The sequence below is a fragment of the Narcine bancroftii genome, chromosome 1, assembly GCF_036971445.1.
Source record: "Narcine bancroftii isolate sNarBan1 chromosome 1, sNarBan1.hap1, whole genome shotgun sequence".
In the NCBI taxonomy this organism is placed as follows: Eukaryota; Metazoa; Chordata; class Chondrichthyes; order Torpediniformes; family Narcinidae; genus Narcine; species Narcine bancroftii.
Window position 1 is genome coordinate 255,010,826 of NC_091469.1, and position 15,450 is coordinate 255,026,275.

Genomic DNA, 15,450 nt, shown 5'->3' on the forward strand with positions numbered 1-15,450 from the left:
GTCCAGATGATCCATGGTTGAGTGGAGAACCAGTGATATTGCATCTACTGTGGACCGATTGTGGTGACAAGCAAATTGCTTAGATGCAAGTTAATTCTGGCTACGACCAACCAGCCAAAGTATTTCATTCCAGTAGATGCGAGTGGTACTGGGGGACAGTCATTGAGCCATTTCACCCTGCTCATCTTGGGCACTGGGATGATTGATGGCAGATCAATCATTACATCAAAAAAAAAGACAACCACTTTCAAAGATGACAATCCCAAAATTATGGTGCAGTGGCTTTGCTAAATCAGAGGCACATTATGAGAGTTGTTCACCAACAGCTTCTTTAAGTCTTGTTCATCAATCCCACAGGACCTGGCATATGAAGAACTCTTGTCATTAGTAGCACAAGTTCCATTAAACTCAGATTCACTAATTGCACCATTATCCAAACTACTGTGACAAATCTTCCTCTCATCTCTAATACTCACCTGCTACTACTTGCATGTGAAGATAATGCAAATTAGGACCACTTAGCTCTTCAAGGATGCTCTACTGTTCAACAAAATCAAGGCCAATCTGACTGTAATCTCGACTCTGCTTTCATGTCAATCCCTGGTAACATTAAACCCTTTTGTTTGTCAAGCAGAGTCCTAAAAATGCTCAGATTTCATTTCTACTTGCCTTTGAGAAAGAGTTCCAAATACAGTACTCATGCCCCCCTAAGAGAATACTTCCATCTCGCGTCTTTAATGAGCAAGCCCTAAGTTTGAAACAGCAATTGCTTGATTTTAGATTCCCCTCACAAGAAGGCGCTTTTATCTGACCACATCCCTCAGGATCTTGTGTGTTTCACTTACTGAGGATGCTGAACAAATACAGTAGCTAGCTTTATTATTAACAATTAAATCTTAGATTACGATAAAGTAATATTTTATTATTTCAGATACATGTGCTGATGCTATCAATACCACAGCTCCACAAAGCTACAAATATTCAGGATTTTTGTTCACGATAATCAACCCCTGAATTCCAGAATTTTATTAATACTACTGGGAAATAAATCTTTCAACTTATAGTTTCCCCACTTAACACAGTGCCTGAGAATTTAACATGTTTATAAACTGAGGAATAGCAGTACTCCAGAACATGTTTTGATGATCCACAACTTTTTTTTTAAAAAAAAAAGGACTGCTTGGAAAAAAAAGGACTTTTGCTCTGGAATTCTTGCCATCTCCTTCTGAAGATGGGACTATTTTTTATGTGACTATTATTCTATTCTTTATCAGGACCATGACCCATCTTCCTCATAGTGTACCAAAGTTCTTCCTTTACCTGCGCTCAAATTCTCCTCGTGCCTAATTTTCATTTTGTGCACATTGATATCCCTCTAATTCATTAAAATATTTAATATCCATCTCTCCTCCCTTGACCACAAAACATGCTTCAATTCAATGGTATTTATGGGGTTTCTTTCAGTAAATTATACATCAAATTTGGTATTTTGTGCTGGAACTATTCTAGCATCTTTCCCATTGCAAAAACACAGTCCATTATTCGAGTTAATTTTGCAAAATCCTTAATGAGGACTCTCAATCAACAGAAATACAAATCAGAAAGGTATTTAGGGATGCTAAATTCAGAATGTTTGAGTCTCAGTGTCCAACTCTCTAACTGCATACCCATTAAGAACGAAACATATTTCTGACTTCATAAGTATCAAAAATACATTGCTTAAAAAGTAATTATAAGGCTATTGTATTCTAACAGCAATGTTCAACAGGTAAAAACAGTTCCACCCCTCCCCATCTTTAATGCATTAAAGGTACATCATTAAAGGTACATACCAGCCATGAGAAAAACCCTGAGGATTTATCAGTTTGACACACTTCTCCTTCATATGGTCCAAATATTTTTCCTCTTGAAATTATAGAATCTAAACAACAGACGTCGATTTCTCCTCCAGGCTCCTTCACAACTGCTACTCCAGCAGGAACAGAAAGAATAGCTCTGTCTGGCGTGCCTACAGGTATAGGTGTATCAGCAACAAATATTGGACCCCCATGAAGAGCACATTCATCCATGAAGTATTCTTGGCAGATCTCACAAACTAGGATACAAACAACAAGTCTATAGTTAGATGAACATTTACAGAAGAAGTGAATTAACAATTCCTACATAAAATTCTGCAATGAATTCATCTTTTATTTCCCTTGCACCAAAAGGTTCAAAGTTTATCATCTTCATGCATTAATCCAGTAAAGCCCACCAGGTCAATCTTCACTTTTTAAACAAATCTTGCCTTAATCTGAAGTAAAACTGAGGACCTCAAACTTGATTTGCATAGTTATTCACTTCTGAATGAATGATTTGTTACAACTGGAGTTAATTCTATAATAAAACTTACACCAATAATCATATTGCTCAGGGGTTTCATTCATCATCACTTCTTCACCTTTTACCTTCCCCAATTCCAGTTCCATTTCTGCAGGGTATGCCTGGGTATATTCTGATGCAATGCTATAGTTGGGACATGAAAAGTTAAAATGTCATAAATGAAATTTACATTCTGTTCAATAGTAGTAAAATTTAAACTAAAATAAGAACAGCAAAGTTGTTGTTCCTAAAGAATAAGACTTAATGTAAAAAATTAACAAGTCTTGGAACAGCAACTGTTTTTAGAAATGCATTTAACATAACATAACATAACAATTACAGCACGGAAACAGGCCATTAGGCCCTTCTAGTCCGCACCGAACCAAACACCCCTTTCTAGTCCCACCTCCCTGCACAATGCCCATAACCCTCCATCTTCTTCTCATCCATATACCTGTCCAACCTTTTCTTAAACAATACAATTGACTCTGCCGCCACTATTTCTCCCGGAAGATCATTCCACACAGCTACCACTCTCTGAGTAAAGAAGTTCCCCCTCATGTTACCTCTAAACCTCTGCCCCTTAATTCTTAACTCATGTCCTCTTGTTTTAAACTTTCCTCCTCTTTAAGGAAATAGTCTATCCACATCCATTTTGTCTATCCCTTTCATAATCTTAAATACTTCTATCAAATCCCCTCTCAACCTTCTACGCTCCAAAGAATAAAGACCCAATCTGTCCAATCTCTCCCCATATTCCAGATGCTTAAACCCAGGCAACATTCTGGTAAACCTTCTCTGCACTCTCTCCACTCTGTTTATATCCTTCCTATAATTAGGCGACCAGAACTGCACACAGAACTCCAAATTAGGCCGCACCAACGTCTTATACAATCTCAACATCGCCTCCCAACTCCTATATTCCATGCAATGATTGATAAAGGCCAGCATACTAAAAGCCTTCTTCACCACCCTATTCACGTGAGTTTCTACCTTCAGGGAACGATGTACCGTTACTCCTAAATCTTTCTGCTCTTCTGTATTCCTCAATACTCTCCCATTTACCACATATGTCCTATTCTGATTCTTCTTACCAAAATGAAGCACCTCACACTTATCAGCATTAAATTCCATCTGCCATTTTTCAGCCCACTTTTCTAAGCAGCCCAAATCCCACTGCAATCCTTGAAAACCTTCTTCATTATCCACTATTCCACCTATCTTAGTATCGTCTGCATATTTACTAATCCAATTCACCACCCCATCATCTAGATCATTAATGTATATAACGAACAACAATGGGCCCAATACAGATCCTTGAGGCACACCACTGGTCACCGGCCTCCAACCTGACAGACAATTATCCACTACCACTCTCTGGCCTCTCCCTTTCAGCCAATGTTCAATCCATTTGACTATCTCAAAATTTATACCTAAAGACTGCACCTTCCTAACTAACCTTCCATGTGGTACCTTATTGAAGGCCTTACTGAAGTCCATATAGACAACATCCACTGCGCTACCCTCATCCACATTCCTAGTCACCTCTTCAAAAAATTCAATCAGATTGGTCAAACATGACCTTCCTCCCACAAATCCATGTTGAGTGCTCCTGATCAGACCCTGTCTATCCAGATGTTTATAAGTACTATCTCTAAGAATTTTCTCCATTAATTTACCTACCACAGACGTCAAACTTACAGGCCGATAGTTGCCAGGCTTCCTCCTTGAACCCTTTTTAAATAACGGAACCACATGCGCAATGCGCCAATCCTCCGGCACTATCCCCATATCTAATGACATTTGAAAAATTACCGCCAGAGCCTCTGCTATTTCCTCCTTCACTTCTCTCAATGTCCTGGGGAAGATCCCGTCTGGTCCCGGAGACTTATCCACCTTTATATTCTTCAAAAGCCTTAAAACTACACCTTTTGTAATCTCTATATTCCCCATATTTACCCAATTTGCTTTTTTTATCCCACATCTCCCAATATCCTTCTCCTTAGTGAATACCGAAGAAAAGAAACTGTTCAATATTCCCCCCATTTCTCTAGGCTCCACACACAGTTTTCCACTCTGATTTTCTAAGGGACCAATTTTGTCTCTAGCTTTCCTCTTACCATTAACATATTTGTAGAACTCTTTTGGATTAGTTTTCACCCTGCTTGCCATAGTTTTCTCGTACCTTCTTTTAGCTTTCCTAATTCCTCTCTTAGCTTTTTTAGAGGTTTCATCATGATCAACATCAAATTCTCTGATCAACAAACATTTCCCACCCAACTCCAACCCCAACATTTCCAGAATTAATACAGGAAACCACTGGGACTTTTTGAGTTGTTCAGATAGCTTTTTCCTGGATTGCATGTTACCCATTTCAATTTCTGGATGAATTGGCATCTCCAGTGTAAATGGTTTAAATGGTGTTGAATACATTGAACATGACCATGCACTACAAATAATTGCCAATTAAATAATTTCAAGTTAATCAAACTTCAACCATAAGTTACAATTGGAATAAATAGTCCGCTCTCTCCTCTTTTCCAGATAGGCAATTCAAAGCATGTTGAAAATGATGAAAAGGTAAGTATATTGTTTTGAAGAAGATTTAAAAAAGAATGCAATACAACTCTGATTAGCCAAAATCAGATTCTCCAAATTCCTCAGTTATCCAAAGTTTTTTTTAAATTTTGGATACACAAGGATATCTGAAATCCTCATTTATTCAAAATTTTTTCAGAGCTGAATTGGGACCTCGGGCTCCCAGCACCAGCAGCAGCGCAGCAGACCTCAGGCTCCTGGTGCTGGCAACAGCAGATCTCAGGCCACAAGCGTTGACAGCAGTGGACCTTTGGCACTTGGCAGCAGCAAACCTCGGGCTCCCGGCAGCAGCGGGGAGCTCAAGCTCGGGCTCCCGGCAGCAGCGGAGAGCTCAAGCTCGGGCTCCCGGCACGAGCAGGGCCTCAGTGGGGAAATGTTTGCAATCAGCAGTGGCCAGCATTTTTTTTTGGTGAAAATTAAACTTTATTTTAATGCTTAAAAAGCCTTATCTTGTTTTTTTTTTGTTGTATAAACACTGTTACAAGTGATTTGCCATTGCTACTGGCCTGTTTTTAAAAAATGACTGGTTCTCCAAAAAAACTATTTATCCGAAATTGGACAAGTCCCAACCATTTTGGATAATTGGAGTTGTCCAAGTCACAGCTAGTATGGTTGTTTATTTTTATAAGCATAGGAAAGCAATCAAGAATGCAAAGCGTGGGTCACACAGAGATCCATAGTCAGCTGTGCAACACCAGCGACACAAGCATATGTGGCAAGGATTCAAAATAGCAGATCAAGACAATCTTGCGAGTTAACAAAATTGGCACTTTCCTTCCAGACAGACTGAGTATCTGCAATGCACTTGTTCGATGAGAAGAACAGGCTGACGCCAAAGAAAGCTCCAGCTCCCCCTTGAAGAACAGGACCCTTGCATAGCTGTGGCCGAGGTGAGAGGAAATCTATCCAGGGTGAATGCACAAAAGGTAGCAGGACCAGACAACATAGACGCTGGGTACTGAAAGACTGCGCAGACCAACTGATCCAAGTCCTTATAGAGATTTTCAATACATTATTTCAGTCCATTGTACCCGCAAGTTTCAAGGCAGGCACCATCATCCCAGTATGAAAGAGGGAGATAGGAATAGGCCTCAACGACTACCACCAGTGCCACTAACCTCCACCACTATGAAATGCTTCGAGCATCTGGTGATGGAACTCATCAAAGCATGCTTCCCAGACACACTGGACCCATTTCAATTTGCCTACAGACAGAACACTGATGATGCTAAAGCCTTGTCCCTTCACTTCATTGTGACCCACCAGGACCACAATGCTGTTCATTGACTTCAGCTCAGTGTTCAACACAATCACACACAAGAGCTGATGGAGAAGCTGTCCTTGTTGGGCTCAACACCCCTGTCTAACTGGATTCTGGATTTACTCGTAGAAAGGCCACAGTGTGACTGCATCGCAGCAGAAATTCAAGCAACGCCATGCTGAGCACTGGAGCACTTCAGGGCTGCATACTTGCCCCACTTCTGTTCAAGCTACTGACCATACGACTTCAAAGCCATAACGAGCTCCAATAGAGTCATCAAGTTTGCAGGTAACACAACAGTTATTGACCTCATCAGCAACAATGAATCGCTTAATAGAGAAGTGCAAAATCACGAGATATGGCGGAGAATAATAACCTGAGTTTCAACGTGGACAAAACAAAGGAGATGATCATGAACTTCAAGATGACCAGGAACAATCACCCATCACAACCCATCAATTACTCAGTTGTGGAGAGGGAAGAGCACTAAGTTACTCAGAGTCCACTTAACAAGTAACATATTGTGGACATACAACATCTCTGCACTCGTCAAGAACTTCCTGAGAACACTGAGGCAGAAAGGGTCTCCCTCGACACCCTTCCCCTTCCCAATTGACATGATCTACCAGGATTATAGTCTGAAGAGGATGTGCAAAATCATTGAGGACCCCTACCACCCCACACTCAGCATCTTTCAGCTACTCCTGTTAGGAAAGAGATACAGGAGTATCAGAGCTAATGCCACCAGGCTGAGAAACAGTTTGATCCCACGGGCAGTGAAACTCCTGAACAACTAACTAAACTGCTCACACTAACCCTCCAAAACTCTACTATTTATTATTTAATTTAATGTATGTATATTTGTTCCGCATATGTATTGCTTGTCTGTGTTAAAGCAAATTTAAGTTATTGAGAATCACTATATTTGGAGGATTTTTCCTTGGCCCAACACACTAATAACATTATGAAAAAAGCACATCAGCGCCTCTACTTCCTCAGGTGTCCCCATTCCTCTGGTATGGGGACACAAATACCCCTGAGCAAAAGCCCTCCAAAAGATCATATACACAGCCCAGGACATCACAGGCAAAACCCTCCCCACCATCAAGAACATCTACAGCAGTGGTTACCAAACTTTTTCAGGCTGCTCCCCCCTTGGGTCCCTGCCCCATCCCTAGCGCTCCCCGCCAACCACCACCCCCCCCACCAACACACATACATTCAACGAACACACACCTCTTTCTTAGTATTAGATCTACTGCAAATTTAAAACAATAACTAATCTAACACTATAAACAAGTATATGTATTTCACAAATAAAACTTATAGTAAACCAAGCAGAGCAGTCCTGACCCAGCTAGTCACCATCCCCTGCCGTCGCCAGTCTCAGGCAGTCACCGACCTGGACAGTCAGTCTCTGGTCATCACCCCCACCCCCTCCTCACCTGATGGATAGCGCATGATGAGCGTTGTGGGCTGAGTTTGCCTGAAACGGTCAGATTGCCCGTTTTTTCCTCACCACCCCTTGGATCTTTTCACTGCCCCTGGGGGCGGCAGCATGTCCCACTTTGGAAATGACTAAACTAGAGGGAACAATTTTGTTGGAGAGCAGCAGCAATCATCAAGGACCGCACTACCCAGCACACACTCTGTTCTCACTGCTACCATCAGGAAAAAGATAAAGATAAAAGGTAACCATTGGTGAAGGTGACAGTAAATGGATGTGTATCGAACCAATTTAAATTAAGCAGGTCAACTAGGCAGGGATGTCCACTATCTCCTTCACTGTTCACTTTAGTGATAGAACCATTGGCAGAACTGATAAGAACAGAAAATAAAATAAAAGGAATAAAAAATAAAGGAGAAGGAATATAAAATCAGTTTATTTGCAGATGACATCATAGTATACTTAACAGAACTTAAAGAGACATATAAGGCAATTGAACAACTGAAAAGAGGCAAAGCAGCAGGTATGGTTGGAATCCCCCCAGAGATCTGGAAGGCTGGCAGCAAAGCTCTGCATACCAAACTCCATGAGTTTTTCATGCTCTGCTGGGACCAAGGAAAGCTGCCTCAGGACCTTCGTGATCATCACCTTGTACAAAATCAATGGCGAGAAATCAGACTGCTCAAACTACACGCTGCTCTCCATTGCAGGCAAAATCTTCGCTAGGATTCTCCTTAATAGACTAATACCTTCTTTGGCTTGGCTTCGCGGACGAAGATTTATGGAGGGGGTAAAAAGTCCACGTCAGCTGCAGGCTCGTTTGTGGCTGACCAGTCCGATGCGGGACAGGCAGACACGATTGCAGCGGTTGCAAGGGAAAATTGGTTGGTTGGGGTTGGGTGTTGGGTTTTTCCTCCTTTGCCTTTTGTCAGTGAGGTGGGCTCTGCGGTCTTCTTCAAAGGAGGCTGCTGCCCGCCAAACTGTGAGGCGCCAAGATGCACGGTTTGAGGCGTTATCAGCCCACTGGCGGTGGTCAATGTGGCAGGCACCAAGAGATTTCTTTAGGCAGTCCTTGTACCTTTTCTTTGGTGCACCTCTGTCACGGTGGCCAGTGGAGAGCTCGCCATATAATACGATCTTGGGAAGGCGATGGTCCTCCATTCTGGAGACGTGACCCATCCAGCGCAGCTGGATCTTCAGCAGCGTGGACTCGATGCTGTCGACCTCTGCCATCTCGAGTACCTCGACGTTAGGGGTGTGAGCGCTCCAATGGATGTTGAGGATGGAGCGGAGACAACGCTGGTGGAAGCGTTCTAGGAGCCGTAGGTGGTGCCGGTAGAGGACCCATGATTCGGAGCCGAACAGGAGTGTGGGTATGACAACGGCTCTGTATACGCTTATCTTTGTGAGGTTTTTCAGTTGGTTGTTTTTCCAGACTCTTTTGTGTAGTCTTCCAAAGGCGCTAATACCTAGTGTCGCCGAAAATGTCCTCCCAGAATCACAGTGTGGCTTTCGCGCAAACAGAGGAATTACTGACATGGTCTTTGTCCTCAGACAGATCCAAGAAAAGTGCAGAGAACAAAACAAAGGATTTGACATCACCTTTGTTGACCTCACCAAAGCCTTTGACACTGTGAGCAGGAAAGGGCTTTGGCAAATACTAGAGTGCCTCGGATGCCCCCCCAAGTTCCTCAAGATGGTTATCCAAATGCACGAAAACCAACAAGTTCGGGTCAGATACAGCAATGAGCTCTCTGAACCCTTCTCCATTGACAACGGTGTAAAGCAAGGCTGCGTCCTCGCACCAACTCTCTTTACTATCTTCTTCAGCATGATGCTGAAACAAGCCAATAAAGACCTCAACAATGAAGACGGTGTTTACATCCGGTACCGCACGAATGGCAGTCTCTTCAATCTGAGGCGCCTGCAAGCTCACACCAAGACACAAGAGCAACTTGTCCGTGAACTACTCTTTGCAGACGATGCCGCTTTAGTTGCCCATTCAGAGCCAGCTCTCCAGCGCGTGACGTCCTGTTTTGCGGAAACTGCCAAAATGTTTGGCCTGGAAGTCAGCCTGAAGAAAACGGAGGTCCTCCATCAGCCAGCTCCCCACTATGACCACCAGCCCCCCCACATCTCCATCGGGCACACTGAACTCAAACCAGTTTACCTACCTCGGCTGCATCATTTCATCGGATGCAAGGATCAACAAAGAGATAGACAACAGACTCGCCAAGGAAAATAGCACCTTTGGAAGACTACACAAAAGAATCTGGAAAAACAACCACCTGAAGAAACATCAGCGTGTACAGAGCCGTTGTCATACCCACGCTCCTGTTCGGCTCCAAATCATGGGTCCTCTACCGGCATAACCTACGGCTCCTAGAACGCTTCCATCAGCGCTGTCTCCGCTCCATCCTCAACATTCATTGGAGTGACTTCATCACCAACATTGAAGTACTCAAGCTGGCAGAGTCTGCAAGCATCGAATCCATGCTGCTGAAAACCCAACTGCGCTGAGTGGGTCACGTCTCCAGAATGGAGGACCATCGCCTTCCCAAGATCATGTTCTATGGCGAGCTCTCCACTGGCCACCGAGACAGAGGTGCACCAAAGAAGAGGTACAAGGACTGCTTAAAGAAATCTCTTGGTGCCTGCCACACTGACCACCGCCAGTGGGCTGATATCGCCTCAAACCGTGCATCTTGGCGCCTCACAGTTCGGCAGGCAGCAACCTCCTTTGAAGAAGACCGCAGAGCCCACCTCACTAACAAAAGACAAAAGAGGAAAAACCCAACACCCAACCCCAACCAATCAATTTTCCCTTGTAACCGCTACAACCGTGCCTGCCTGTCCCGCATCGGACTTGTCAGTCACCAACGAGCCTGCAGTAGATGTGGACATACCCCTCCATAAATCTTCTTCCACGAAGCCAAGCCAAAGAATATAGCCCTGTGTCTCAGTAGCCATATTAGTCTAATAAAGGATGAGAAAGCATCACATCTCGGAGTCTTAACTGTGTAACTGCATGCCAGGAAGTCACATTTCCTGAGCTTTCCTAAAAGCTTCAGTATAATATATCTACCAATATGGTCAAATGCAAAGCCTTTAAATATCAATTAATACTGATTATTTTTACAGTACAAAACCAGATTCAGTGAGGAATCAATATATATGTTAACTTTAGAGAAGTAGATAATTAATTGCAGAAGATCTACAAAACTGGATCTATGCATCATAAAAAAAATTCAACAAGATTAGGAGATTTGGGACATGGAATGAGAAAATTAGCATTTAAAAAAGCACCAGGAAAGACAGGTGCTTGTTTAACTTTCCCCATTGACAATAAAGGGAAGGGAAGCTTAAGAGAAGCGGCCATTGTGTGAGTTGTCCAGTCTAGGAGGGGATAGTTGAGGATTCGATGAAAAGAAGCTGAGGCCAAATAGACAAGAGGGCAAGTTTTTCCTTTTGTTATTGCCCATTTGGTCTTGGTAGCCTAGAGTACTGTGCAGGAGTAATGGCAGATGTGGCAATGGAATATTCCTCCAGTAAGATGTGGGAATTAATTGAATCTGATGGTTTTACCTGATGACTACACCTGTGGAAAATGCAGCCAACTCCAGCTCCTGAAAGACTATATTTAGGAAATGGAGCTAGATTTGAATGAACTGAGGATCATCCAGGAGGCTAAGCAACTCAGAGTGCAGGATTCAGAGGGTGAATTAAGTAATACCCATCTCTCAGGGAAAGCACAACGGGTGCATCATTGTAAATGTTCAGCACTTCTTCGACGTCAGCTGCCTCTAACATTTACATTTTCTGCTGCAACACTTCTGGTGTCGGCAATTAGGTTAAAGCGACTGTCCTCCTTTTGTTACGGACACGAAAAACTACAAATTCATCCATGTAACATTCAGCTGCATCATAATCTGCAGAAGCTTTTTCACCACAGATTTTCAGATATTTTATACTGTGATGCGTCTTACATTTTTTCAGCCAACCATGTGAATATTCACACTCACCCTCAAGGTTCGGTTCTTCGTGGAACTTTCAAGCTTGTTTCATTACAAGCAGACCAGTCAGTGGCATGTGTTCACTTCTTCGTTGTTGCACCCACTCAGTATAAGCACCTAGCCAATACCTGTTTTTTTTTTGCCCTATGCAAGTTTTCCTTTTATTCTTCAATATCTCACTGCAAAATTTCAACAACTGTTCTTTCTGCTTCCTCAAATCATATATGGTGGAAGATCCCATTAGACAACGCACAGATATGCCACGATCAAGCTTCCGCAATAACGCCACCTTTTGTGCAATCAATAATGAAAGACTCTTCCTTTTCTGCCTCTCACTGCTACCCATAGGTTCATAGGCTTCACAGAGGCATCCAACAGTTCATGTCAAATGGGAGGGCGAGTGGCGATGACACTCGACAGGGAGGGACTCTTACAAAATAACAATCACGCTAATCAGCGACAGCGCCCAACAGGGAGTTGCTCATAAAGTGATAAATCGCACTAATTAGCACCAAATTCCATCTTTGATGAGATGCCATCTACTGAAAAAACTCCCAGTTTTTGGAGGTTGCCAGTTTTCAGAATTCTGGATAAAAGGTTAGGCACCTGTACAGTATCAGTTGAAAGATAGAGGATTGGGATTTTTTTTAAATGCAGAAGGTAACTAAAAAACTTACAAGGAGAGAAAAGCTGTAGTTTGAAAGTAGGCCAGCAAATACTATCAGAGAAGATTAAAAAAGCTTCAAGCATAGAGTAAAAGAGATCTGGGAGTAGATGCAAGACCGCTAGAAAATGATGCTGGAGAAATAATAATGGGAGCCAAGGAGATGGCAGAGGAGATAAATGAGTATTTTGCATTAGTCTTTCACCATGGAAAACATTAGTAGTGTCAGCTCAGATCAGATACTATTTATTGTCATGTAATAAAACTGAAATGTAATATTATACAAAATTGCCTTAGTCTGCCATAAGGCAGACAGATTCACTATTAGTATTGCCTGTCACCCCTTACAGACAGAGAAAGAGAAGCAAAAGAGAGTCACCAAGTTTTTGTGGATATGCCTCTTGCAGTCCCAAGACTCCAGTTTAGTAAACCATCAGCAACGCAAACTGAGATCCAAAATTCCAACACTACGTGGAAGCCTTTGGTACCCAGGTCTCTTTGGGAGGCTTTCTTGCCCTCAAGACCCTCTCAAATCCCATTTCCGACACTGTTCTCATGTGCCAGTCTCCAACAGCTCACAACCTTGTACCAGTCCTTTGATCTCAAGTCGCCAACAGGCTGCAACCTGTGTGGGTTCCTTGCCAGCAAGTAGACAAGATCTTGCCGCTTCCATGTCCTTTAGCTTGAGAGCTCCTCGGTGATCCACCACTGTGGTCACCGTTCTTAGGGTTGTCTCCTATGCTTTCTTCAATGGAGGGTGTTTCTCCTGTTACTGGTGCCCTGAGCCAGTCTGCTGCTCTGATGGAGTCTGCAACCCTTCGAGGCCACTGCTGAACACAGGCACTGCCACACTGGCACCAAAACACCCCCCCCTCCCCCGCCTCCCGTTGCAGGATTTTAAATAAAACATAGTTGGCTCCTTTAACATGCCATTTCAACCCTGTAGAGTGTGGTCAGGAGTTGGACTGGGAGGTAGGACCCTTCAGGGGAGCGTGCTGGATGCCCAAGGGTATCAGGAATGGGAAGTAAAGGCAGTTATTATTTCAAGGGAGAAGGTGCTCAGAAAGTTGAATGGTCTAAGGGTCAATAAGTCTTCAAAACCTGATGGATTGCACTGTCAGGTTTTGTAAGAAGAAGCTGTCAAGATTGTGCAGGCATTGATAATGATCTTTCAGGAATCAATAGTTTCTGCCATGTTCCCAGGAAAGACAGGAAAATAGCAAATGTCACCTCACAAGGATGATTCCAGAAATTAAAGGGTTATCATGAGGAATGTTTGATGACTCTTGGGCTGTACTCATTGAAATTTATGAAAATAAGGGGGAAATCTTATTTGAAACACTTCAAATGTTGAAAGGCATGGACAGAGTAGACATTGAAAGTTTGTTTCCCATGGTGGTAAAATCTAGGATAAGACGGCACAACTCCAGGTTTGAAGAATGGCCACTTCGAAAAGAAGAATTTCTTTAGCCAAAGGGTGGTGAAACTGTGGAATTTATTGCCACAGGCAGGAGTGGAGGCCAAGTTACTGGATGAATTTAAAGCAGAGATTGATAGGTTCTTGATTAGCCAAGGCAACAGTTATGGGGAGTTGGCTGGATTGCGAGGGCGAGTGGGAAAATAGATCAGCTCATGATTGAATGGTGGGGAAGACTCGATGGTCTGAATTGCCCAATTCTGCTCTTGTTTCTTAAAAATAGAATCAGAATTTATTGTCATGAACAAGTCACGAAATTCGGTGATTTGTGGCAGCATCGTAGTGCAAGCATTCATATTATGAACCATCTTACAACAATAATATATTAAAAAATATATAAAAATAGTAGATATAAAATTGGGGAGAAGACAGCGTGGATACATATTGAAATGAATAACATAGGAGAAACTAATCCAGAACATTTTTCGTATAAATGGAATGAGGAACATTTGAAAGGGGTACCAATTTTAAAACATTTATTCAAGATATGGAACGGAATTCTTATAGAAAGAAAATTTAAGAACTATCATAGCTAAGAATGATGTTAAAGCAGAATTCACTTATTTCTTTCTTTGATATCTGGCACAATAATGGGATAAAGAGGATAAAGGATTGTTTCTTGGGTTATTTTTTTTTAACTTTTGAACAAATGAAAGAGAAATATAATCTACCAAATAAAATTATTTTTTCATACTATCAGCTTAAATCATATTTAAAAAAGAAATTGGGCACAAATTTTAGACTTCCAGAACAGAGCTTATTTGAGTATTTAATAATCTACACATTTATTGAGAAATTTATTGCTAATGTGTATATACAATTACAAGGTAATGCAGAAAAAGGAGCTGTACAAGTCAAAAAAAAATGGGAAAAAGATTTAAATATACAAATTCATGAGGAGGCCTGGTCAAGATTATGCCAGGTGAGTGTTAAATGGTAGGATATAATTTATTTTTTCACCAATTATACTACATTCCATATAAATTACATATAATTAATTCAAATTGTTCTGACAAAGAAACAGGAACCTTATTATGTGCAGTTTGGTCTTGTGAAAAAGTGGGAAAATTTTAGGAAGACTTGAGTATATTCTTGAGACAAATTATGAAGATATAGATACAAAAAAATCTCAGAATATTTTTGCTTGGTTATTTATATGATATGGATACCAAATTGAAATTAGACAAATATCTACGAAAATTTTTGAGTGGAGCAATAGTGATGGTACAGAAATGCATGGCAGTAACGTGGAAGTCAGATAGTTTTATATGGTTGGATAGATGGAATATTGAAATTGTGTACCATAGGAAAAGACTATTTATAATTTAAGGAATCAACCTGAGAATTTTTATATGATTTGGAAACCATGTATGGATTTTGTCAATAAGAGTCCATCCACATTGTCCATAACAACCACTCCTCCCAATTAATATGTACAGGATAGAATAATATATTAGGAATATATGAATAGAGAATTATAAATAAATTTTCAGGTATTTTTTTCTTTTTTCTCTTTTTTTGGGGAGGGGAGGGAGGATAAAAAAAATTATATATCATTTTGTATCATTTTTATAACTTTGTATTGTTATAGATGAAGAATTATATGTATGTATTTATGCAAATTAAAAG

General features: G+C 41.5%; 1 protein-coding gene across 3 annotated transcripts in view; it reads right to left on the reverse strand.

The window, feature by feature from the left end:
* prdm11 (PR domain containing 11) overlaps positions 1 to 15,450 on the reverse strand; it is a 165,041-nt gene that overhangs the window by 96,571 nt on the left and 53,020 nt on the right. For all 3 annotated transcript variants that reach the window (XM_069895840.1, XM_069895833.1, XM_069895827.1), the window contains 2 exons: positions 2,393 to 2,505; positions 1,833 to 2,095 (listed from right to left, as the gene is read on the reverse strand). In XM_069895840.1, the coding sequence (XP_069751941.1) occupies positions 1,833 to 2,095; positions 2,393 to 2,505 (376 nt within the window). The remainder of the gene's footprint in view (positions 1 to 1,832; positions 2,096 to 2,392; positions 2,506 to 15,450) is intronic.